Source organism: Neoarius graeffei, chromosome 7 (assembly GCF_027579695.1).
Source record: "Neoarius graeffei isolate fNeoGra1 chromosome 7, fNeoGra1.pri, whole genome shotgun sequence".
Lineage (NCBI taxonomy): Eukaryota > Metazoa > Chordata > Actinopteri > Siluriformes > Ariidae > Neoarius > Neoarius graeffei.
The window spans coordinates 30,053,771-30,081,574 of record NC_083575.1 but is presented as its reverse complement, the minus strand read 5'-3'; the positions used below and the strand labels follow the sequence as shown (position 1 = coordinate 30,081,574).

Genomic DNA, 27,804 nt, shown 5'->3' with positions numbered 1-27,804 from the left:
CGTAGACTCAGCAGAATCAAAGATGTGAAACAGGAAATCAGGGATCGGGAAACCAAACAAGCAAATAAGGCTCGGTAATGCATCAGCAACGCAACTCAATACTTCGCAAAGTAAGTGTGTTTTCATAGTTTTTATATAGACGCGCTGATTGCGCCTTCATCCTGTGCAGGTGCGAGTCGTTTACGGTGCACGAGAGTCCACTTGGCGCACGCTGTCCGGAGCGCACCCGAGAGTCTATTTGATGCGCGTGCCAATGCGCGCAGGTGTGACACTCTTGCATGAAATTAGTACAAAAATGTATGTAGATATAAATATGCCAAATTTTTATGGCATGTTACAAAAAATGAAGAAAATCAGAGTCCTCGTCTCCAATTTCCGAGTCCGAATGCAGTTGATGCACGAGTCCAAGTCATCAGTGCTCAAGTCGAGTCATGAGTCCTTAAAATTACGGCACGAGTCCTGGACTCGAGTACTACAAGCCTGTCTCCAACCTTATAAAACGTTATAGGAGGGGACTCAGTGCTGTTTTACTGGCAAAGGGAGGTTGTACAAAGTATTAACTGCAGGGGTGCCAATAACTGTGGCACATGTGCTTTTGCTGAAAATAATTTCTTGATGAGGGATTTGTTTTTCCCTGAATAAATTTATTTCAATTACAGGTTGGATTTTTTCCTAATTTTTTCATTGTGAGATGAAGCGACTTCACCAAAAGGTGGATTTTTTTCTCACCCTTTTTACGAATCTTTACAACAGGTGCCAATATGGAGGGCACTGTAACATCTGGATACAAAGGGGTGACAAATGTATTTTCATAACCATCAGTGTAATGGTGATGATTTAAATCTGGCAGTGAAACAGGGATTGGCTGGTTATATATAAAGCCAGTAAAAATATGAATGCTTTCGAGCTCTTGAAAATTTCTTTCGCCTGACAGCAGCTGGTACACATGCATCACTTACTGCTGTGTTAATAGAATAATGGAAATCTTTGTGTTTTTCATGATGATTAAAATGCAACAATTGTGCATCGTGGAAATCATTACAGTACATGCCAGAGAAATGAGATCGATAGATCTATTAACATGCATACAGAATTGTTTTGTACGTTGAACTGAAACTCAGTAAAAAAAAAAAAAAAGATTGCAGTGTTTATGCCTCCATCAAATGTCTCTTCCTCTTTACCAATAAACGACAGCACAGATGTATTGCAAAGAAAAAAACAACAACTAGTTTTCATTAAGTACTCATCCCAGCAAACAGCCTTCTTCACTGCCCTCCATCAGGTTTGCCACACACACCTTTAGGGACCAGATTGTGTTCTGGAACTCTTTCAATTTGCTGGTGTCCAAGTCCATTTTAATCAGTTACACAGCCTCCCAAACCAATCAGCTCCTGCAATCAATCAATTACACCACTAGTTTGTGATGAAAAACAGAATGCTCCTCCAAATGAATTAAAAAGTCTCACTTGATGAAACAGAAAGGCTAACCTCAACCTCACCTGTTACGAGGATGTGCACCGAAGTAGCTGAAGTATGATATTGCTCCAGTTAATGTCTTGTTCAATACTTGACAACAAATTTCCCATTTTCCAGACAAGCAACCGCTTTACAATTTATAGCAGATCTATTTTAACTTTTGAATTTTACTCCTCAAATTTTTTTGTTTTAGCATTTTTTTAAAAATAAATATTTACAAAAATATCAGATCTCATATGGTTTAGACCTTGTGTGATACTGGCTTGAGTAAGGAGCACGGTAAAGTCCAGCATCTCGAGGTGATGATTTGATGTAGCCACAAAGTCTCATCTCATCTCATTATCTCTAGCTGCTTTATCCTGTTCTACAGGGTCGCAGGCAAGCTGGAGCCTATCCCAGCTGACTACGGGCGAAAGGCGGGGTACACCCTGGACAAGTCGCCAGGTCATCACAGGGCTGACACATAGACACAGACAACCATTCACACTCACATTCACACCTACGGTCAATTTAGAGTCACCAGTTAACCTAACCTGCATGTCTTTGGACTGTGGGGGAAACCGGAGCACCCGGAGGAAACCCACGCGGACACGGGGAGAACATGCAAACTCCGCACAGAAAGGCCCTCGCCGGCCACGGGGCTCGAACCCGGACCTTCTTGCTGTGAGGCGACAGCGCTAACCACTACACCACCGTGCCGCCCCAGCTACAAAGTCACAGTGAACTTTATGATTTGCACTGTAAATATATTTTTAAAAAAAAAAAGCTGGAGTGTCATTTCATCCATAAATTCATGAATAGTTTAGTCCACAAAATGGAGGCTATCTGAAAACACAACATCTTAATTGGAGACATGTCTCATCTCGAGTATGGATTCAAACTGTAGGCATGTTTCATTTTATATATTTATTTTTACAGCTGCATGCGACAAAGGATGAAAGATTTGATCAAAAGCACTATTTTATTAATTTCTCAACTCAAAATAAAGAATGAAATGCCCAACAAAGTATCTTGTATCCTTATAGAAAAAGATAAAATGCATTACAATAGGATGTGCTGGATCAAGTGCTACTCTATAAGCTGACAAATAATGAGGGTGGAATCAATTCTGCTCACTCAAACATTTTAAAAATCATGATATTGGCAATGTGAAACTCCTGTTTGAATCCTTGTAACCAAGTTTTTATGTTTAAAGGTAGTGGTATAGATGCTAATGAACAACTCTGACTCAGACAGTTTTACTCCATCCATCCATTATCTCTAGACGCTTTATCCTATTCTGCAGGGTCGCAGGCAAGCTGGAGCCTATCCCAGCTGACTACGGGCGAAAGGCGGGGTACACCCTGGACAAGTCGCCAGGTTATCACAGGGCTGACACATATGCCCCTTTTCCACCAAAGCAGTTCCAGGGCTGGTTCGGGGCCAGTGCTTAGTTTGGAACCAGGTTTTCTGTTTCCACTGACAAAGAACTGGCTCTGGGGCCAGAAAAACCGGTTCCAGGCTAGCACCAACTCTCTGCTGGGCCAGAGCAAAGAACAGCTTACATCAGCGGGGGGGGGGGGGGGGGGGGGGGGGGGCGGAGTTGTTAAGACCAACAACAATAACAAGACCGCGAAAGATCGCCATTTTTAAGCGACGAGAAGCAGCAGCTGTACAAACGCGAAGTCATCCATTATTATTGTTGTTGTTGTTGCTGCTGCTGCTTCTTCCGTGTTGTTTTTGCTTCGATATTCGCGCCAAGGTTTATGCAAACATAGCGATGTAACTGATGTATACAGTGACGTAACTGACATATACAGCAACGTAATGACGTGGCTTCCCTTAGCACCGCAAGCTATGGAAAAGCAAACTGGTTCTCAGCTGGCTCGCAAATTGAACGAGTTGTGAACCAGCACCAGCACTGGCCCTGAACCAGCCCTGGAACTGATTTGGTGGAAAAGGGGTATGAGAGACAAACAACCATTCACACCTACGGTCAATTTAGAGTCACCAGTTAACCTAACCTGCATGTCTTTGGACCGTGGGGGAAACCGGAGCACCCGGAGGAAACCCACGCGGACACGGGGAGAACATGCAAACTCCACACAGAAAGGCCCTTGCCGGCCTCGAACCCAGAACCTTCTTGTTGTGAGGCGACAGTGCTAAACACTACACCACTGTGCCGCCTGACCGTTTTACTCGAGGAAAAAAAAAGAAAGAAAGAAAGAAAGAAAGAAAAACACCTCAGAGGTGTGAACTACATGCAAGTAATATGCACAGATGCATAACCAGACTGAATATGAGGAACTTTCCCACGTAAATATCGACTCAATTTTTGGGCTCGAGTCACCGACTGTGAATATGCCCCTCTGGGAATAGCATTTATATCTCATATCAGCTTCTGGAAAAAAAAAAAAAAAGGTTTAAAATCCCCACTGCACCAGTGAAGAGAAGAAAGCTATAAAGAGGAACAAGAAATACAGTGACAGTTCTGCTGTGAATATGTTAGATCTGCAAACTGCAGTACAAATAAGCTGCAGGTCTTTCTGACTCCTTGCTTCCTGTAGGGATGATGAGGTGCAAGAATTCAAAGCGTTTATATATTCACAGGTTTTATGACCAGCACTGTCTGTAGCACCAGTAGTGCTAAATTGGTCCTATTATGTTTCTCTCTCATGATGTGAGGTGATGTTTGAGATTTACCATCTCAAAGTTAATTTCAAGTGCCACACCCCCGTTGTGCATATCGAACTATGGAGACAAAGGCAACTGAAGACAAAAGGGGAAAAAAAAACCTGGCTTAACGCCAAACAAATTAGCACTACACTGCATTATCTTAGCAAATCGAGCCCTTAATGTTAAAATAAAAAAAAGTATTAGCCGACTGTTAGTACACAATTAAAATACTCAGTCAGTACCATGACAAAGAATGATGAGAACGTTTTTTTTTTGAAGAAACCCAAAAGGAAACTTGATTCCCTGCTAGTTCTCTGCACATAATGGACGTGCTCTGAGGCATGGAAAATGGCACATGCAGTGACGCTCCAAAACAGTCCCGTGGTGTTTCTGATGATGTTAACCTGCCACATCCCATTCAATATTCATTCTCCAAGGAAAGTGACAGCAAGGCGTGCTCAGCTTTCATTTTCACCCCTTTTGGAAGTCTACGACCCCCTGTTGTATTGCAGCAGACATCGTGTACACATCTGCAAACAGCTGGCTTTAGAAATTACAACATTTCTCTGGTGCAAACACTAGTGTAGGAAGGCCACTACTGAAGCAAGCGGGTGGTTTCCCTATTATGTGCAAACAGAACGTGGGAATGCCTGGCAAATATAGAAAAGGCAGCAGGAGGATGGAGTGCAAGCTGCATGAATGAACAAGGGCACTGTTGCACACAGACTTTATATCTAATTGCATAGCATGGATAACTTTAGAAAAAGGCAAGACCCAATTTCTGGACAGTGTGCACTAAGGCGTATCGACAGCGATCCGTTCCAATTTCGGAGAAAAAAAGAACTGGGACTTTACCTCAAACGTGACACATATTGGGTTTCATTTACAATTTTCCATTGCATGAATTCTCGTTTCTCCTTCTCTGAGAAGGAACTATAATTATTTCTTTCACTAGATCCCACTCTTTCACCTGAAACACCAATTACTTTAACATCATAAGCCAGCTGAGTTATTTGACAGACACACAGCTCCTTGCATTTTAAACATTCTACACTATTCTCAGGCGGTTTTGTCTTTTTCTGGTGCGTCAATAAAAATATCAAGTAATCCAGTTCCTCATATCTGTGCATTTTTAATATACTGTTTTTGTTTTCTGCCACTTCAACGCATAGCTTGCTATTAATGCTGATAAGCTGACCCTGGATATTTAAATAATATTGGCTGGCTTTGAGTGGTATATCAGATATTTTCCATTCAGCTAGCATGATACTGAATGACTAAAAGACGAGTAGCTGAATGGAATATATCTGATATACCACAAAAAAGCCAGCCAATATTATTATTATTATTATTATTATTATTATTATTATTATTATACATACACATTCAATGGAACAATTATAGATTTTACAAAAAGTTAATAACAGGTGGTAACTTACCAATATTGAATGCTGATTCTGATCGAATGTAATTCAGTGTTCTGTCAATCCGATGTACTGTACAAAGTCAAAGTTCTAACTATAAAAATGGTACAAGTCCAAAAAGCCTGAACAACAACCCAACTTCTATAAAAGCGATATCCAGGTAGACAGTTCAAGTTCAGAGCTACTTTTGGTCGTAGTTAATTGTTACATTGCAGTTGTTCAAAACAAAAAGGCTTTGCTGAGTGAAGTCCACAACTGAAGTCCTCTTATAAAAGCCTCCGTCACTTTTCCTCACCTCCAAGTACAACCCTGATTCCAAAAAAGTTGGGACAAAGTACAAATTGTAAATTAAAACGGAATGCAATAATTTACAAATCTCAAAAACTGACATTGTATTCACAATAAAACATAGACAACATATAAAATGTCGAAAGTGAGACATTTTGAAATTTCATGCCAAATATTGGCTCATTTGAAATTTCATGACAGCAACACATCTCAAAAAAGTTGGGACAGGGGCAATAAGAGGCTGGAAAAGTTAAAGGTACAAAAAAGAAACAGCTGGAGGACCAAATTGCAACTCATTAGGTCAATTGGCAATAGGTCATTAACATGACTGGGTATAAAAAGAGCATCTTGGAGTGGCAGCGGCTCTCAGAAGTAAAGATGGGAAGAGGATCACCAATCCCCCTAATTCTGCGCCGACAAATAGTGGAGCAATATCAGAAAGGAGTTCGACAGTGTAAAATTGCAAAGAGTTTGAACATATCATCTACAGTGCATAATATCATCAAAAGAGTCAGAGAATCTGGAAGAATCTCTGTGCGTAAGGGTCAAGGCCGGAAAACCATACTGGGTGCCCGTGATCTTCGGGCCCTTAGACGGCACTGCATCACATACAGGCATGCTTCTGTATTGGAAATCACAAAATGGGCTCAGGAATATTTCCAGAGGACATTATCTGTGAACACAATTCACCGTGCCATCCGCCGTTGCCAGCTAAAACTCTATAGTTCAAAGAAGAAGCCGTATCTAAACATGATCCAGAAGCGCAGACGTCTTCTCTGGGCCAAGGCTCATTTAAAATGGACTGTGGCAAAGTGGAAAACTGTTCTGTGGTCAGATGAATCAAAATTTGAAGTTCTTTATGGAAATCAGGGACGCCGTGTCATTTGGACTAAAGAGGAGAAGGACGACCCAAGTTGTTATCAGCGCTCAGTTCAGAAGCCTGCATCTCTGATGGTATGGGGTTGCATTAGTGCGTGTGGCATGGGCAGCTTACACATCTGGAAAGACACCATCAATACCGAAAGGTATATCCAGGTTCTAGAGCAACATATATTTTTTTACCATATTAACATGCCATTGTGTGTCATGCCTGATGTAAAGACTCTTGTCTCTGCGAGCCTACCACACAGATTTAATACTTGTCATTTTTAGGGCATACCTAACAACATGTTTTCTTTCTCTCTCTCTCCCCCCCCCCCCCCCCCCCCCAATCTGTCCCTCTGAGTTACATGTTGATCCTGGGATTGAGATGCTGGCCTCTTCTGCCCCTCGGACCTGCTTGATCCATCCTGGTGCCCTGTGTCTGGTCGGAGTTTTATCGCCCCACTCCTGTGAAGGACGGCCCCATGAGGACAGTTGAGGGTTATACCTGTTAAAACTGTTAATATTATAGTCAGGCTGTCTGTTGTTGCCCAAATGAGGATGGGTTCCCTTTTGAGTCTGGTTCCTCTCGAGGTTTCTTCCTCATGTCGTCTGAGGGAGTTTTTCCTTGCCACCGTCGCCACAGGCTTGCTCATTGGGGATAGATTAGGGATAAAATTAGCTCATGTTTTAAGTCGTTCAAATTCTGTAAAGCTGCTTTGCGACAATGTTTATTGTTAAAAGCGCTGTACAAATAAACTTGATTGATTGATTGATTGATTGATATGCTCCCATCCAGACGACGTCTCTTTCAGGGAAGACCTTGCATTTTCCAACATGACAATGCCAAACCACATACTGCATCAATTACAGCATCATGGCTGTGTAGAAGAAGGGTCCAGGTACTGAACTGGCCAGCCTGCAGTCCAGATCTTTCACCCATAGAAAACATTTGGTGCATCATAAAATGGAAGATACGACAAAAAAGACCTAAGACAGTTGAGCAACTAGAATCCTACATTAGACAAGAATGGGTTAACATTCCTATCCCTAAACTTGAGCAACTTGTCTCCTCAGTCCCCAGACGTTTACAGACTGTTGTAAAGAGAAAAGGGGATGTCTCACAGTGGTAAACATGGCCTTGTCCCAACTTTTTTGAGATGTGTTGTTGTCATGAAATTTAAAATCATCTAATTTTTCTCTTTAAATGATACATTTTCTCAGTTTAAACACTTGATATGTCATCTATGTTCTATTCTGAATAAAATATGGAATTTTGAAACTTCCACATCATTGCATTCCGTTTTTATTTACAATTTGTACTTTGTCCCAACTTTTTTGGAATTGGGGTTGTAGAACTTTGACAGTATTTCCGCTATTGCTCTCTTTTCCAGTTTTTCGATGTCCATTGGTCTGTTTTTCTCTTGTAAATATGCGTGAAGAATATCCAGTGAAGTTTTGGTAGCCTTTCGGGTGTTCAGCGCATCTTTCTCTTTCAAAATATACCTTCCGCTTTTAATTTTCCACTTTCAATCTTCCGCTTTTAATGAAGCAAACCTCGCGTCCATGTTTGTGTGCAAACTGTCACAGTCACTTGCTAGTGCAGAAGTTTTACATCTCCGACGTGTCTCTTTTCCAGTTTTTCGATGTCCATTGGTATGTTTTTCTCTTGTAAATATGTGTGACGCACATATAATGAAGTTTTGGTAGCCTTTCGGGTGTTCAGCGCCTCTTTAGTTTAAATTTTCAGTATATTTATTTAGTGCTTAAACCTAGCACTGGATTAGCCTTGTCTTCTCTCTCTCCCGGCCGACAAAGAAATTATTGTACGCATGAGCAGCAGAAAAGTTTTGTCATTGGACCTTCGCATCAGCTCCGATGTGTGAGGTTGTATTGCCTTGACAATGTGCAATATTAACAATATTGCACACTCATTCTCCATTGGGGAGAGTGGCGTAATACATGGAGGATAAGCGATATGATAATATTGCATGCTGTTAATAAACCCGTTAGAAGGGAATACAATACATGTTTTTATTCCATGGAAAAAGTGGACCGTATGTATAATAATTATCAATATTAATTATACCACAGTACTGCTGAATTCTCAAATCTGATTGGTCAGGTGCTGATTGATTTTCTATAACGGCAGTTTTGACAGCAGTTCCAACCATGATTCAAATCACAGGTTGATATTACAATGATTGCTCTTTTCTTGTAACAAGCTTGCTCACTTGTATGGTAGATATGGTCCAGTTTTCTGCAAGGAAACATTTAACATTTATAGGAGTCTCCAGAGGGTCAGTGCTTTCATGTGGCAGAAACCTTACTGACTGTTACAAAGCGCTGACGCTGAAGACTCCTTCTATAAATGTTTCACAAACATCTCCTGATAGAAAACATCACCATATGAACAGTTATTTGTGTTTATTCTTCTTCTTTCAGCTGCTCCTGTTCAGGGTCACCACAGCAGATCATCATGATCCGCATATTTGATTTGGCATAGGTTTTACACCGGATGCCCTTCCTGACGCAACCCTCTCCCGTCTATCCGGGTTTGGATACTGTCTTGTGTAACCCCAGTGGCTGGGTATTTTACCTAACCTGCATGTCTTTGGACTGTGGAGGAAGCCAGAGCACCCAGAGGAAACCCACACAGACACGGGGCGAACATGCAAACTCCACACAGAAAGGCCCCCGTCGGCCATGAGGTTCGAATCCGGAATTACTTGTGTTTATTAATAAGCCAATAAGTCCTGTAAACTTCCTATTTGTTCTCATCAAAACTATCACGCATTAGAACGAGCGTGTTGATGTAAACCTGGGACTTGCTTTGCAGATGGCATTACTGTCACAGCAGCTGTAACAGAAAATCAATCAATGTGTTCCAATCAATCAGAGTTGAATATTTAACAGGGCTGTGGTATAATAAGACCCGATTACTGAATCAGAATTAAGTATCATGTCAAAATTGATATCAGAGCACAAAAACTTGCTTTTCTATAGTTGATGTGGAACAGAGAACCTGAATCGTGCTCATTTGAGTCTCAGTTTAAAAAAAAAAAAATCCTTAAGGGTTCTTAGACATAGTTAATGGTTCTAGCTTTCTAAAGGGATAAACTAAATCATTTAAGAGTATTTGGATTTCAGTGCCAGAACTAAATCTCTCTCACTACTTTATAAAGAGACATAACATTGATTTACCATTTTATATCAACTTAATGATGAGCATTAAAAAATTTACATAACTTGACAAGTCCATGACCACAGTTTTTCACTTCCAGAAAATATAGAATAAATATAGATGATTGTGCACGACTTGTTAAACAGACTGAGACAAAACGAGAAGGAGACGTATAACAGCGGGCTGAGATACAAGAGCTAAACTGACGGTGACAGTTGTGCTGAACTAAACGTGAATATCTCAACACAATATGACAGGCCTTTAAGGTGCAGCACAAATAAGCTGCAGGTCTTTTTTGGCTCCTTGGTTCCTTCAGGGATTGGGCTTTTCAAGGGCTTGATGTTTTCACAGGTTTTATGACAGGAACACTAGTGGTGCTAAATCGGTCTTATTACGTTTCTCTACCACAACCTGAGGTGTGTTCTGAGGTGATATTTCACGTGTCCATATTAATAAAGCCATCCCTGCTTCAATCAATTTCTTATCACTTTCTTCAGTCAATATCTTATACACTATTAGAGACCAACGTTCTAATGAACAACTGTAGGTGCCACTTTTACTGGATAAGTATGCTTTGTCTCAGATGATAACCAGGTATTTGTGCCAGTTCTCCCGAGCTAGTACACCTCACTTTTTAAACGTGCGACAGTGGCAGGAATAAAGAGCCCAGTGCCAGTCATAAAGTGTGCAGTCGAAACACCTATAAGAGCAAAAACTATTGTTTTCATAAAGAACACACTAACGGGGGTGAAAGACCAGAATGTCAGAGCATGAACATGAAGAACAGTTTTAAGATCTTCACAGAGCAGATGAATCTCATTAACCACCCAGGGGTCGCAATTAACATGAGTGACCCTGCTGCTGCCACAACGTCATTCACCCTGAAATGAGCTCTACCCCTTTTTAATCTCCCAAACCTTTCAACTTGCCCACCTGTGATTTTCATAACAATGCTACTTGCTATGCTACCGCACCTGCATTTCATTTACATAATGCTTTGTTCAACAGAAACTGTCAAAGTCCACGGACATATGCAAAACTACATTTGGACTAAGGATGTATGCGAATATGAACACCTGATTAAGAGAGAACAGATCATGTTTTCTAAATGGATACAAATACAGATATGAGTAGAAGGCATACTTTAAAAAAAGAAAAGAAAAGGAAGAAAGCTTGCTGGAAACATTCACGGCAAATCTTTGAAAGTTATTACTTTAATGTGGATGTGATCAGGTGGTTAAATATGAAGTGGGACCAAGAAAGATCACGTGCTTTAGCATGAAATTACAGCATTTATTCATTCATCCTTAGTAACTGCTTGGTCAAGGTTGCATTGGTTTAACTTTGTCTACTAGTGGGTTTTATTTTGGGAAAAATAACCATCTCATCTCATTATCTCTAGCCACTTTATCCTGTTCTACAGGGTCGCAGGCAAGCTGGAGCCTATCCCAGCTGACTACGGGCGAAAGGCGGGGTACACCCTGGACAAGTCGCCAGGTCATCACAGGGCTGACACATAGACAACCATTCACACTCACATTCACACCTACGGTCAATTTAGAGTCACCAGTTAGCCTAACCTGCATGTCTTTGGACTGTGGGGGAAACCGGAGCACCCGGAGGAAACCCACGCGGACACGGGGAGAACATGCAAACTCCACACAGAAAGGCCCTCGCCGGCCACGGGGCTCGAACCCGGACCTTCTTGCTGTGAGGCGACAGCGCTAACCACTACACCACCGTGCCACCGGAAAAATAACCAACTAAATTAATTTGAAAACAGCAGAGTCAAGTTAAAAAAAAAAAAAAAAACACCACAACTGTGTGGTGGAATTTAATAAAAAGAAATTGTACAGTGTGTATATCTAGTTGAAACAGCTTATGAACTCGAGTGATGTAGCTGAGGTTGAGGAACTATGACAGTTACAGTGGATATAAAAAGTGTACGCACCCCATTAAAATGATAGGTTTTTCTGATATATAAAAAAAAAAAATGAGACCACGATAAATAATTTCAGAACTTTTCCCAACTTTAATGTGACCTATAACCTGTACAATTCAATTGAAAAACAAACAAATCTGTAAGGGGGAAAAACATCCATCCATCTATCCATCCATCTGTAGCCGATTATCCTGTTCTACAGGGTCGCAGGCAAGCTGGAGCCTATCCCAGCTGACTACGGGCGAGAGGCGGGGTACACCCTGGACAAGTCACCAGGTCATCACAGGGCTGACACATAGAGACAAACGACCATTCACACTCACATTCACACCTACGATATTCTCCATACGTCTGGACTATGAGGTAGGGCCAAAGAAAAACATCCAGGCCCGGCTAAATTTTACAAAATACATCAACTCTCCCAAAAGCATGTGGGAAAATGTGTTATGGTCTGATGAAACCGAGGTTGAACTTTTTGGCCACAATTCCAAAAGGTATGTTTGGCGCAAAAACAACACTGCGCATCACCAAAAGAACACCATCCCCACGGTGAAGCATGGTGGTGGCAGCATCATGTTTTGGGGTTGTTTTTCTTCAGCTGGAACAGGGGCTTTAGTCAAGGTGGAGGGAATTATGAACAGGTCTAAATACCAGTCAATTTTGGCCTTCAGGTGTCTGCGAGAAAGCTGAAGAAGAAGAGGAATTTCATCTTTCAGCATGACAATGACCTCAAAAAATTTTGGAACGGTCCAGCCAGAGCCCAGACCTAAATCTCATCTCATCTCATTATCTGTAGCCGCTTTATCCTTCTACAGGGTCGCAGGCAAGCTGGAGCCTATCCCAGCTGACTACGGGTGAAAGGCGGGGTACACCCTGGACAAGTCGCCAGGTCATCACAGGGCTGACACATAGACACAGACAACCATTCACACTCACATTCACACCTACGCTCAATTTAGAGTCACCAGTTAACCTAACCTGCATGTCTTTGGACTGTGGGGGAAACCGGAGCACCCGGAGGAAACCCACGCGGACACGGGGAGAACATGCAAACTCCACACAGAAAGGCCCTCGCTGGCCACGGGGCTCGAACCCAGGACCTTCTTGCTGTGAGGCGACAGCGCTAACCACTACACCACCGTGCCGCCAGCCCAGGCCTAAATCCAATTGAAAATCTGTGGGGTGATCTGAAGTGGGCTGTGCACAAGAGCTGCCCTCGCAATCTGACAGATCCGGAGCGCTTTTGCAAGGAAGAGTGGGCAAATATTGCCAAGTCTAGATGTGGCAGGCTGATAGACTCCGACCCAAAAAGACTGAATGCTGTAATTAAATCAAAAGGTGCTTCAACAAAGTATTAGTTTAAGGGTGTGCACACTTATGCAACCAAATTATTGTATGTTTTTTTTATTTTTTTTATGTTTTTCCCCCGAACAGATTTGTTTGTTTTTCAACTGAACTGTACAGGTTATAGGTCACATTAAAGGTGGGAAAAGTTATGAAATTATTTATCATGGTCTCATTTTTTTTACATCAGAAAAACCTATCATTTTAACGGGGCGTGTACACTTTTTATATCCACTGTATGTTGAGGAACATGTTGACAGTGAGCTGACATTTCTACATCAGTCCCCCCCACCCACTCCTTTACCCAACTTCTGGTTTAGGCCACACATACTTTGAGTTTAAATCCAAACAAAGATATGACGATTTAGTGTAAACTAAAAATAATAATAACAACCTAATATAGATAGTGGGATAGACAGTACACCACTAATTTGAACCAAGAGGTGACTTCAACAGTTTTTTTTTTAATTTGAAAAAAAAAGAAATGAAAAAAGAGCACAACTTGACTTGGTTTCTCAAATAAAAGTCCAAAATTACACAGGAAACTGCCTTTCCTGTGGATGATCATCTTAAAGGCTGTTTCTATGCACATGCCCATTTGTGCTGGCAATGTGCTCATTCTCGCTAGCATAATCTTGGAGAGTGGTTATGGAGAGAAAAGCGGCCATGCCATCTCATCTCCCAGAGCTAACGCAAAGAGACGGGCCGAGTGTGCAGGAGGTAGCCCAATATAATCAGAGACTCTCCAGTGGCTGCCATCTTTCAGCGGGGCTTCAGGGAAAGACAGTGTGTGTGTGTGTGTGTGTGTGTGTGTGTGTGTGTGTGTGTGTGTGTGTGTGTGTGTGTGAACACTGCAGTGAATAATATAATCCTCCTGGTACTCCTGTTTGAAAAGTTCTCCACAGGGCCTCATCATCGAATAGAACATACTCTAGACTCTGTGACAGGAATGCTAAAGAAGGGCTAACAGGTCTACAAAGCATTCTTTACTGAAATAATATGGCTGTTTATCATCTGGGGGAAACAAAGAAAAAGCAGCAAAAGGGATCTCCTTTGAGAGCAGTGCCCTTTCCATGGTACGTGACTGCAAACTGGGAAATGGCTTGTGGGAACTGGATGATGTTTTATCTCAAAAGATGCACCAGGGTCTATGGAGACACAGGAAAGAAAGTCGAATGAAAATGAGAATAAAACTAAAGACAGACCAAAGAGAGGTCTAGTCTGTGAGGATTACACTCCACTTCAGCACTAGAGACAGCCTGACTCTGACAATCAAACAAGAACCAGACTTGTCGAGGTGGGAGATGCTGTGATTCACTGACAAGGTGTGGCTCTGCATCAAATACATCTGAGGGCTTTTCTTGGTTTTGGATGACTGTCCGTGATGATAGAATCAGAGCCCCATTGAATCTCACTTTGTATGAGGAACTTCAGCCTACACCAAATCAACTTCAGAGAGTGAGTTACCATAATATATTAGCTGCCATAGTGCTCGCTCATCGACTGTCCCACACCTGTTCACCTTGTGTGTGAAGGTGTTTTGAGAGATTTTCAAATTGCAAAGATGAATGTGATATTTATTGAGTTAATAGTCCTGTTAAATCAGACTTGAACTTGAACACATCATCTGAAGAAAAAAAAAAATCAAATTTTACAACCACAATGAAATATTCTGCTAGTTCAATTTGGTGACCTAATAAACTTGTTGACTCTTAAACTAATAAAGCTATCTAATGGGCAACCTTATATTCCTTTTCAAGAAGAAATACCCTGTGGGTCCTGCATGGTGTCCCACAGGGTTCAGTAATAGGACCACTATAATTAATTTACTCTATATACAATTCACACCACTGATGAAACATTTTCACTTCTTAGCAAATCAGTGTAGAAGCCTATGCCACTCCATGTTGAACCTTTTACATCAATCTTCTCATCTCATCTCATTATCTCTAGCTGCTTTATCCTGTTCTACAGGGTCACAGGCAAGCTGGAGCCTATCCCAGCTGACTACGGGCGAAAGGCGGGGTACACCCTGGACAAGTCGCCAGGTCATCACAGGGCTGACACATAGACACAGACAACCATTCACACTCTCATTCACACCTACGGTCAATTTAGAGTCACCAGTTAACCTAACCTGCATGTCTTTGGACTGTGGGGGAAACCGGAGCACCCGGAGGAAACCCACGCGGACACGGGGAGAACATGCAAACTCCACACAGAAAGGCCCTCGCCAGCCACGGGGCTCGAACCCGGACCTTCTTCCTGTGAGGCAACAGCGCTAACCACTACACCACCGTGCTGCCCCAGCCACAAAGTCACAAAATACAGTCTGAAGAAGGAAAGTGCTTTACTTTTGTTATCAAATGTAACATGATGTAAAATAAATGCAAGAAACGATTAAAAAAAAAATTAAAAGGTAAATGTGATGAATATACGAATGGAATATGAATAGAACACAGTGGTGCTTGAAAGTTCATGGACCCTTTAGAATTTTCGACATTTCTCCATAAACATGACCTGAAACAACATCAGATTTGCACACAAGTCCTATAAATAGATAAAGAGAACTCAGTTAAACAAATGAGACAAAAATATTTTGCTCAATTATTTAATTACTGGAGAAAACAATCCGATATTATATATCTGTGAGTCACAAACATATGTGAAACTCTCGGATTAGCAGTTAATTTGAAGGTGAAATTCGAGTTAAGTGTTTTCAGTCAAGGGGATGACGATCAGTTGTGTGTGGGCGTCCCATTTTATTTAAAGAACAGGGATCTATTAAAGTTTGATCTTCACAACACGTTTTTGGAAGTGTATCATGGCACGAAAAAAAGGAGATTCCTGAGGTCCTCAAAAAGAGAGTTGTTGATGCTCATCAGGCTGGAAAAGGTTACAAAACCATCTCTAAAGAGTTTGAACTCCACCAATCCACAGTCAGATAGAGGGATGAAATTTAAGACCATTGTTACCCTCCTCAGGAGTGGTCGACCAACAAAGATCACTCCAAGAGCAAGACGTGTAATAGTCCACAAGGTCACAAAGGAACCCAGGGTAACTTCTAAACAACTAAAGACCTCTCTCACATTGGCTAATGTTAATGTTCATGAGTTCATCAGGAGAACACTGAACAACAATGGTGCGCATGGCAGGGTTGCAAGGGGAAAGCTACTGCTCACCAAGAAAGAACATTGCTGCTCATCTGCAGTTTGCCTAAGATCATGCGGACAAGTCAGAATGGTTTATGGATGGATGAAACCAAAATAGTACTTTTTGGCTTAACGGAGAAGTGTTACACACACACACACACACACACACACACACACACACACACACACACACACACACACACAGGTAGTCGTCGACTTACGACTGCATTTGGTTACGACTGACCGGTCGTAAACCGATCTGGTCGTAAGTTGGCCTATGATAAATGAACGTAAGTATATTGTGATGTGTAATGATATTGTAATCATCTTAAAGTCTTATTTTATCAACATTTTATTATTGTATGTTTGGATAAATTAAAATGCTGCATTCTGCAGAAAAACCTTATCCCACTTGTGAAACATGGTGGTGGTAGTATTATTTTTCGGACCTGTTTAACTGCATCTGGGTCAGGATGGCTTGTCATCGTTGACAGAACAATAAATTCTGAATTATTCCAGTGAATTCTTAAGGAAAATGTCCGGAAATCGGTCTATGAGCTAAATGTCAAGAGAAAGTGGGTAATGCAGCAAGACAATGACCTGAAGCACACAAGTCATTCTAACAAAGATTAGTTAAAGAAGAATAACGTTAAAGTTTTGGAATGGCCCAGTCAAAGTGCCGACCTTAATTAAATAGAAATGCTGTTCAAGCACTTCATGTGAGGAAATCCACCAACATCCCAGAGGTTAAGCTACTCTGTATGGAGGAGTGGGATAAAATTACTCCAAGCCAGTGTGCAGGATCTGATCAACAGTTATCGGAGACGTTTAAATGCAGTTCTTGCTACACAATGGGGGTCAAACCAGATACTGAAAGCAAAGGTTCATATTCTTTTGCCACTCAATGATGTACCATATAATATTGGATCATTTTCCTCAATAAATAAATGACCAAGTGTAATATTTCTGTGTCATGTGTTTAATTGGGTTCTCTTTATCTACTTTTAGGACTTTTGTGAACATTTGATGTTTTAGGTCATATTTATGCAGACAATTCAAAAAGGTTCACAAACTTTTAATTACCACTTGAAGAGTCTTACTGCTATATTATAAAGCAATAAGACCCTTATGAGATTACTGACATAATATATTGCTGCTTGAATAACCCTAGTTGATATGATCAAATTAATCACTGCATATTTTAAATTAACAATATGTCTTCAGCCTTCATTATTTGGCAGCTTATAAAATAGCACTTGATCCAGTACCGTACATCCTATTGTTTTGCTTTTTTTTTTGAATAACAGTTACTTGGGTGAACAAGGTAACGTATCAACAAGATACTAAATTGACTGAGCGGCTAAACCTCTGTCAGAATGGTATGACTTGGCTTTGGATCAAAAGCTAGCAAGTTGACAACTATGCTAACACAGCCAAACATCAAGCAAGTGCAACAACACAATGAACAGCAAGGCAGCTGACATAATATTCCTTACAATTTCAACAGAAAGAAGGCAAGTTCAGTGTCTGTCTTACAGCCTTTTATCTCTCTTAGCTCTCACCAATGAGTAAAAGCCAGTCTAAGATTTACTCTTGTCCGGTCTCTTGCTCGGTCACTCTCTCTCTCTTTCTCTTCCTGGCTTCCTCTGACAGAGTCTTGTTTGGTCTCTTCGCCTCTGCCACGATGTCTGTCCTGAGAATACTGATCTACCTCTCTGAAAACCCATTGCTGTCAGTATGTGATGTGTTGCCCTAAAGTGTAACGCAGTTCTCGCAAGAGGTCTCCGGGATGCACCACCAAAATTACACAGGGATATGACTGGCGAGTCAGACATGGTCTCAAAATGGAAGACAAGCCATTCTCCCTATTACAAGCCAATGCACCATCAAAATGATTTTGAAGCTGATATTTTAAGGTAAAATTCCTACCGGTATATAATGCTGCTTTACAACCATCTCAGAAGACAATGTGGTTGTGGAGAAGATGTTACTGTGTTCAGAAGGGTCGAATTATTGGCCTGCATCATGCAAAGAAACCACTAAAGAGCTAAAGAGATTGCTGATATTACTAAAATTGGGTTAAGAATTGTCCAACACATTATTAAAACCAGGAAGGATAGTGGTGAACCATCAACTTTGTGGAAGAAATGTGGTCAGAGGGGAAAAAAACAAAAAACTTGACTGACCAGGATCAGAGATCACTTAAATACATGAAATCAAATATATATATATATATATATATATATATATATATATATATATATATATATATAGTGTAGCTGCTTATCCTGTACAGGGTCACAGGCAAGCTGGAGCCTATCTCAGCTGACAATGGGTGAGAGGCAGGGTACACCCTGGACAAGTTGCCAGGTCACTGCAGGGCTGACACATAGAGACACACAACCATTCACACCTACAGTCAAGTTAGAGCCACCAATTAACCTAACCTGCATGTCTTTGAGGGAAACCAGAACACCCAGAAGAAACCCACACAGACACGGGGAGAACACGCAAACTCCAAGGCCCTCATCCAAGGGCGCAGATGGCACGGGGGACGGGGGGGACATGTTCCCCCCCAGATTTATAGTGACCCCCATCTGTCCCCCCCACCCACCCACCCACCGTCCCTACGTAAGGCGCCACACATGCGTAGAAAAAGTGAGGATTAATGTTCCGTTAGTTAGACTAACTTACACTGCAGCACAAAGTTGAAATGGCAGCAGCAGTAGCCTTGTCTGTGACCAATCCACATTTTCCCTTCTTGAATCGGTGTAGGCTGGAGCAGATCCTTGCAGAGTTGGGAAAGCAAGGTGTTCATTGTCCACGTAATTCTCGGTTAATAACACTGCACAGCTCATCCATTTGATAGAAGCGGTGTTTCTGCTATGACTAATGGTGCGTTCAGTTGTACTCGTAAGTTGGAAGTTTGAAGTCGGAAAAGCATTGAAATCCAGCATCTCCTAGCATAAACGTTGGGGTTTTCATTTCATTTCATTAACTGTCCATTTTTTTCGAATTCCATGTTCCATGATGTCCCAGTTTTTAAACTGGGAAGCGCTCAGTTCTGAGGTTATGTTGTTCGGAGCTCCAAGTTCCGACTTCCAATGTAAATGTAACGCACCATCTCGACCCCGGGGTCCTAAGGGGAGCTGGGGACTTTGCCTGTCGCGGTAACCATAGTGATCATAAACAACTGTCTAATGACCGAGCTGGTGATCTTTCTGCCACATTAAGCCAGAGAAGAGGGGAAAAAAATCACAGCGTTTGTTTCAAGAACCAAAAGATGTAAATATCCTCTGCCTGTTGCCTTTCCCAGATGTGACAAATACTTGTTTTGCAACGTTGAGTAGCTAGTCTGATAATAATAAGAAGGAATTTGGACTTACCTGAAGTAGGCTAAATGTAAAATAACAGCATTCTAGGCTGTAGGTGAATATCTTTTAATGTTGTTATTTTTATGTATAATGTTATTTTAGTAAGCAGCAACTGCTAACTGAAATTATGAGATTCAAGATGTTAACATTGTCCTCCTGGCCTGCAGGCAATCCCTGGTGGGGTCAACAATGAAAAAACAAAACAATTACAGCGTTTTTTCAAAAAACGAGCAATGTTGACCAGGTAGGCCTTTGTCTACCAATGTTCATTCAGTTAGAAAACTCACAATTCGAATGTATATTGAAGCTTCAGTACACACACACACACACACACACACACACACACACTTATATATATATATATATATATATATATATATATATATATATATATATATATATATATATATAATATGCATTTACACAAAATGGAATCATTTGCTGACAGCTCAGTCCCCCCCAGTTCAAAAATCCTATCTGCGCCCCTGCCCTCATCGGCCACTGGACTCGAACCCAGAACCTTCTTACTGTGAGGCAACAGTGCTAACCACTACACCACAGTGCCACCCTCATGGCTATGCTCAAGGTTTAACAGGGTACAAGCCTCTCGAGGCAGTGTTATGATCTGGGGTTACTTCAATTGGGTAGGTTGAGGCTCAGGAACATTATGTGGCAATAAAATGTAGTCAGCTGACTACCTGGATGTCCTGAATGACCAGGTTATTCCATCAACGGATTTTTTTTTCTTCTCTGATGGCACAGGCATATCCCAAGACAACAATGCTAGGATTCATCAGGTTCGAATTGTAAAAGAGTGGTTCAGGAAGCATGAGGAATCATTTTCACACATGAATTGGACACCACACAGTCCTGACCATAACCCATGGAAAGCCTGTGCTCAAGAAGACTTTACAGAGTGGTTCGACTCTCCTGTGGTCAAGACAAGATCTTATCAAAAAAATAATGCAACTCTGGACAGAAGTGAAATGATGTGACACGGCACAATTGTCAAAACAATGTCATGGTGAATATATGCCGTAATTTAAGGTAAAGGTGGACCAACAAAATAGATGCCGAAAGCATTTCAGGCAGCAGGTAGGCAGATTCTGAGGTCCACAGATTAACTCGAATCTGTAACAAAGCTTGGAAGCTACAGAAAGCACCATATTTGCTTGGTATTTGAATCGTATGTATCCATCCATCCATTATCTGTAGCTGCTTATCCTGGAATTATATGTACTTATCGATTAATATAAAAGGTTTGTATTTCTAGCTTAAGTTCCAAATTTTTATACTGTATTAAATCACATTTCTCACTTGCTCTGATTTTTCGCATTGATTTATTACAAAAAAAAAAATCACATCTTGAAGGACCCCTTATTAAACAGTAAATTAAATGCTGCTCCATCACATTTCCATATCACCTCACACTCATATTGCTGGTTCACATGAGCTTATTGACACTGTCTGGCTTGCCGGCTCATTCGTTCAGCAATTCAAGCTTTTTTCAGGGATTTTCTTGACTACTCTTATTGAAGGTATGAATAAACCCTGACACGTGCACATGAAAGATCTAGCTATACATGAGATCTTAGGCTTTTCATATTTCGGTGGCTTTCTCTGTACTCAAAAAGTATGTTACCCGCTTTTGAAAGCAAGCTTGATACCCGTGTTAATGTCAGTTAGCAGGTTTAGATTTGTGTAAGAATTGCAGAATAGTAACCAAAGCAAAGTGAGCACCAAAAATATCAAATACCTCGAGGGAAGTAGTCTGACATCTTCCTGTTGTAAATCCCATAGTCATTCTCCAAGAAGACGCAAAATATGATGCGGTCGATCTGCAGGAGTAAAAATAATATTAATGAATACATTTATTCTGAAATCATACAGCATTCTTTTTTACTCACACGTCAAGTGAAACAAGGAGATAAACAAAAATACAATATTACATACGAGAACAGCAGATATTTCAATCTGTCTTGATATGCGAGTGTTGAATAAAGACATGAGAGGAATAATTTCTCAGATATTTGCTGTAGCTTCATGAAATAAAACACATTAAAATTGAATTTTTTTTTTTTGGGTCAAACCAGGCTTCACTAATTTATACACTTTCTACATTGTTTAACAAATGATAAGATTAACAAATACCATTTATAATAATGATTGGTAGTAAATATATAGTCATAAGTATGCTGTGTACTGCTGTGATTAAATTGTGTTGCTAATTACAAAAACCGCCGTGTTGTTAATTGCATTGCTAATTATCACTTTTCAAGCTGTTTAGCGATGACTTTGATACTTCACCAGTAATATATGCTTGTGGTACATTTGTTAATGGAGATCACCATGATTCAATGACTACATGTTGCTGGACACCTCTTCCTGTCTCACTCGAAAACCTCTTCACAACAACTGTTAAAGTGTGAATAGAAAATGCGCAGGACTGAAGATGTAGGTGTAATATTTGGGCACTCAACAAAATATCTATGATACAACAGTATCAGATAAAGCATAAAGGGACAAATATAAACTATTGAAATCATGTACTGTAGGAAATGCTGAACATTTGTACTTTGCACATTATCTTCTGACAGCAAGTATCGATTCCAGAAAACGAGAAGCGCTCTGAGGATTTCTGAAGAAGATTTTATCAGAGCAGAGAAAGAATAGTCAGTTAACTGTTTTTTGTTTGTTTGTTTTTTTAGTGAAGTAAAATTAGAAGAAGCATTTAACTAAATGGAAAAGATGGATTACTTAAAGGAGAACTGAAGTCATTTTTAAACTTGCTTTATTTCTTAATTAACATGTTATTCAATTACGTTTTCGGTTTTAGTAACCTTATATTGGCAACTAATTGCAATTAAATAGCCTATTCGGTTTTTAGCCGTGTTGAATTTAGTTCGTTTGGTCCACGGCAGGCGTCGCTTATCCGCGCGATCTTCACCAGACTTGTGCGAGACTTCGAAACGTGAAGCGTCAGCCAGGTGTCAGTGCCACCATTTTGAAAACTGTTTTCCAAATGAAATATTGCACAAAAACGAGTTTAACTCTTTACCCCTTAATGCTGACATATGACCAAGGGCGTAGGTTTGGTATGATCATTGGTGGGGACATAAACCCAATTCCAACCCCCAGTGGCGTCAACATTAGAGGGTCACAATATCTTGCCCCGTTGTGTTCCACCAAAAGAGTATCCATCATCTCTCCAAAGTCAAGACTTTTAAAATGTGAAGTTCAGAACTGTAGTAATTCATGAATAATAATAATAATGGTGGCACGGTGGTGTAGTGGTTAGCGCTGTCGCCTCACAGCAAGAAGGTCCTGGGTTCGAGCCCTGGGGCCGGCGAGGGCCTTTCTGTGCGGAGTTTGCATGTTCTCCCCGTGTCCGCGTGGGTTTCCTCCAGGTGCTCCGGTTTCCCCCACAGTCCAAAGACATGCAGGTTAGGTTAACTGGTGACTCTAAATTGACTGTAGGTGTGAATGTGAGTGTGAATGGTTGTCTGTGTCTATGTGTCAGCCCTGTGATGACCTGGCGACTTGTCCAGGGTGTACCCCGCCTTTCACCCGTAGTCAGCTGGGATAGGCTCCAGCTTGCCTGCGACCCTGTAGAACAGGATAAAGCGGCTACAGATAATGAGATGAGATGAGAGATAATAATAATACTATGCAATTCATTTGATTAATTGCAAATCTTGCATGTGATGATTAACTCATTCTAACAATTTGCAAATGTGTTTTACAAGTGAATAAGTATCAAATCGGATTGTTATTTACATGCCACGCAAACTTAGAAAACAGTCATACTCATATGTTGTCGTTTTTACACAGTGAATACGAACCGTTGTTAACTGATTCATTTTACAAGCTAATCTAACGTTACATTCCTCAAGGACAGTTTCCTAGCTTGCTAGCTAGCAGCCGGTCACTGCACTGCAACCGCACTTGCTAATTGACATGGTAGCCAAACTTGCTTGCTGTTTTCGTGACCATGTCCCCAGAGCGAATATTCATGAGCAAATTTTGCGTGGTGTTTCGCCCAGTGGAAACCGGCAGTAACCATTTGTGTACCGCGCACGGAGAGTGATTTTTTTTTCTTCAATCAGAAATATTGGTAGGGACATATCAGCCGTCGTTTGATATTGGTAGGGACATGTCCATACCGTCCATACCCAATTCTACGCCTATGCATATGACACCAGCGTGTACCGTATACACCATAATGACGACATTTGACGATTCTGAATTTGCCTCTACATACGTAGAGTGAAACAAGCTTTCTGACTGAAAGCTGCAGTAATCATTTATTGTACACCATTTGACGTGAATTCTTCATGTAAAATGTGAAGATTGGTTTTCACACAGGTATTACTCACCTTTCAGACAATACCTGTGAGCTGGTGAATGTTGAAACGTAACTTTGAGTGATTTTTGTATTCTGCGTCATGCCCTCTTTTCAAAAATGTATGATGTGTCATGATTGTTTCAACATAATGAAGAAGAAAACTGATTTGAACAAAACCTTGTCTTTAGAATTTTTTTTTCGTGTAACTATGTTCTAAGGGTGAACAGTATATACATATACAAGGGTGGCTGTAGCAACTGCTTTAAGAGGTAAAGAGTTAAATGACGATTACCGCCTACTTTTTTCAAACTTTCCTGATTGCTATCAAAACAAACAAAACTTCCGGCTTGATCACGTCAGCATTCGAAAGAGGGCGCGCGCCTTTTGACAACGTTGGCGGATGTCGGTCACTTTGATTTCCGCTGTACGTTTTACTCCCGTCCTACGATGTCTCGCACAGGTCTCGACGAATCTCGTTTACGGCCATCGCTTTGACATATGGACTGATATATTACAAAGCGTATTTCAAACACTCATAACTTGCTACAGCAGTGACAAAATAGCGATCAAAAATGCATTCCGATATTTAATAAAATGAGAGAAATAGAATTTTGATTAAAAAATTGCCTTCAGTTCCCCTTTAACTGCACAGAATTTAATATTGCAGTACTGCAAGGTATACACATATTGTATATTTATTCCATTTGTGGGTTCATCAAAGTAAGGCAAGGCAAGGCAAGTTTATTTATATAGCGCATTTCATACACAGTGGCAGTTCAATGTGCTTTACAGAGGTAAAGGCAAAACAGTAAACAATAGAAAATAAAATTACATAAAATAAAGGGGGAAGAAGAGAGAAAAAAATAAGAATTAAACAATAGTAGAAATAAAATAATAAAATGAAGTAAAAGTTCAGTAAAAAACAGCAGAATAAAATGGAATAAAAGTTAAGTAAAGTTTACATGCAGAGACTGTAAAAGTTAAGTAAAGTTTAAAACATGTAAAGATGACGATATTTATCAGTTAGCAGAAAGCATCTGAAAACAGCTTGGTCTTTAGTCTAGATTTGAAGCTGCCAACAGCAGGAGCATTTTTGATGTCCTCTGGGAGTTGGTTCCATAGCTGTACTGCATAGTAGCTAAAAGCTGCTTCACCACACTTTGTTTTAACAACAGGTTTTACCTAGCCTGGCAAGCCAGACTAAATGTGAATATTTAGTCTGGCCTCGATCCGTAGACATTTCCGAAGCGGGTAGGAGGAACAAACCGCTGTCTTTCAAACTGTCTCTGTGCGTATTGAGGTATTTCACTCACGTGACCAAGTCATGTGATGCTGCCATTTTGGACGTCACGGCTCGAATCAGTTTGAATGCGAGGAAGGCGACAAACGAAAAACATAAAAGAAAAAGGAGCGAGATGCAGAAAACACCTTCACTATCCAGCGACGTAGGGCATTTACAGGGCGAGCAGAGGGAGAGGTATTTGCAAAAATTGAGGTTAGCAGGCTTAGAGAACAACGTTTACCTGCTTCCACCAGGATTGTTCACTGACAGCTAAGATTTGTTCACATTTTCATTTACTTTCGGTCCTCAGGATAAACAAAATGTTATTAAATGTCATTGAAATAACTTCTTAGTCTGTTGAGACATGGCCCGTTATAAGTTTTTCCTTTACTGTATTTACTAGTTTACTGAGCGCGCTCCGGGGCTGGCTGGCTGGCGCTAGCTAGCTAGCTAGCTAGCGTGCTCCGGGGCTGGCTGGCTGGCGCTAGCTAGCTAGTGCACTCCGGGGCTGGCTGGCGCTAGCTAGCTAGCTAGCTATTGCGTTCCGGGGCTGGCTGGCGCTACCTAGCTAGCTAGCTATTGCGTTCCGGGGCTGGCTGGCGCTAGCTAGCTAGCTAGCGCGTTCTGGGGCTGGCTGGCTGGCGCTAGCTAGCTAGCTAGCGCGATCCGGGGCTGGCTGGCTGGCGCTAGCTAGCTAGCGCACTCCGGGGCTGGCTGGCGCTAGCTAGCGCGCTCCGGGGCTGGCTGGCTGGCGCTAGCTAGCGCGCTCCGGGGCTGGCTGGCTCAGTAAACTAGTAAATACAGTAAAGGAAAAACTTGAGACTGAAAGGTTTTAACAGTCATCCAAATGACTGAACGTAAACATTGCTACAGTAACATACTAGGTACTATGATGTTGACATTAGCTAGCTTGCCGTTCAAAATGGCAGACACCGGGGCGTCACGTGACCTGTGACGTCAGGTGAAAAACCCGGCCAACGCTCTGACCAATCAGCGCAACAGTGACTGTGACGTAGTCAGAGCGACAGAAAGCAGTGGGGGAGACTTTGAAATAAATAATTTTTCAAAATGCGTATTAATTAATAAACAGGTTCTAGATATTAAGAAGTTTGGAGATAATGACCACAAGTTTGGAGTCTGTACCACATACACATTTTTTTCAAGTGTTTTTCAAGGGTTTGCTTAAACTGTTTTTGAGAGTTTTTATTTAGTGGTGTTTGGTGAAATAATTTCCCTTAAATTTAAAATAACGGGAAAATAAGAAACAATCAAAAAATAATGTTTCAAAGCTGTTTATTAATTCTTCGTACTGCACAAACTAGCCCCATCCTTTTGGCTACGAGCGGAGCCAGCTGGTAGATCAGACTTTTGCCATAGCCGGTTGGCAAAACAGCGAAAACGTCCTTCTTGAAAAGGAATGAGCGGAGAGCCTCTTCCTGCTCATGTTTCAACAAAAACTCCAAGTCTAATTCTTCTAAAACTGATTCCAAAGCGGAGTCAAACGCGCGCTGTTCACTAGCCGTAGCCATCTTTCCTGCTGTGCTTTCTCCAGCGTCGCTCAGCTTTGTCGTCACTCCTGCAAAAGCCCGCCCAAAGAATCCAAACAAAAACCTTGCGTTGTGATTGGCGGGCACGATTTGATGCCCGGGGTGTTTTTGTTTATATGGTGCGAGGCTAGACCCATTCGCTAGGCAAAAAATATTTTTGGCCGCTAGGCGGGTGGGTCTAGTTTACTAGGCTAGGTTTTACCAGTAAATTTTGCTGCTGCGATCTGGTAGATCTGATTGGGTTAGGCCGCTGCAACATATCAGAGAGGTAATTGGGCCCTGTACCATTTAGAGATTTGTACACCAGCAGCAATGCTTTAAAGTCAATTCTGTAGCTTACTGGAAGCCAGTGAAGGGACCTTAGAATTGGAGTAATGTGTTCTGTTCTTTTTGTTCATGTGAGAACCCTACAAGTACAGGGATAAGAGAGGATTGAATACAATCCATCACCTAAACAGGCTACAGTACGCCACACCTAGATAGGCACAAACCCTGGATGCCAGCATGCCACCCAGCACCAATATTAGTAATAGAAACATGACTAGCATTGATTAAATATTCCAGAGATTCTGAAAACAAGATACTGTACTATATTGCTCCCAAACACAGCCAAACTTCACAGGACCACCTTAAACCCCTAAGAAAAACATTACAGTGAGCAATTTTTGCCTGTTCATGCCTCAACCAATGCCACTGCTTATTTTTCTCGTGCATAGCACTGATGTAGGTGTCTCACACTCTCCTGCTGTGCAGGAAATGGACCACAAACTGAGACAACCGATAATCATCCTGCTGCATATTGCAATATTCCCCAACACTCTTATGACTAATGACCATCTTTACTGTGTCAGTGGTGGAAAGAAAGAGACAGACAGAGACCCCCACTGAGATTTTATGGCTCTCAGGAGTAATGCACCACATGAGGATTCA

General features: G+C 41.3%; 1 protein-coding gene across 1 annotated transcript in view; it reads right to left on the bottom strand.

The window, feature by feature from the left end:
* The window catches only part of macrod2 (mono-ADP ribosylhydrolase 2), a 1,287,170-nt gene that overhangs the window by 112,569 nt on the left and 1,146,797 nt on the right, over window positions 1–27,804 (bottom strand). Inside the window, exon 9 of the mRNA XM_060925481.1 lies at window positions 21,457–21,538. Coding sequence (XP_060781464.1) covers window positions 21,457–21,538 — 82 coding nt within the window. The remainder of the gene's footprint in view (window positions 1–21,456; window positions 21,539–27,804) is intronic.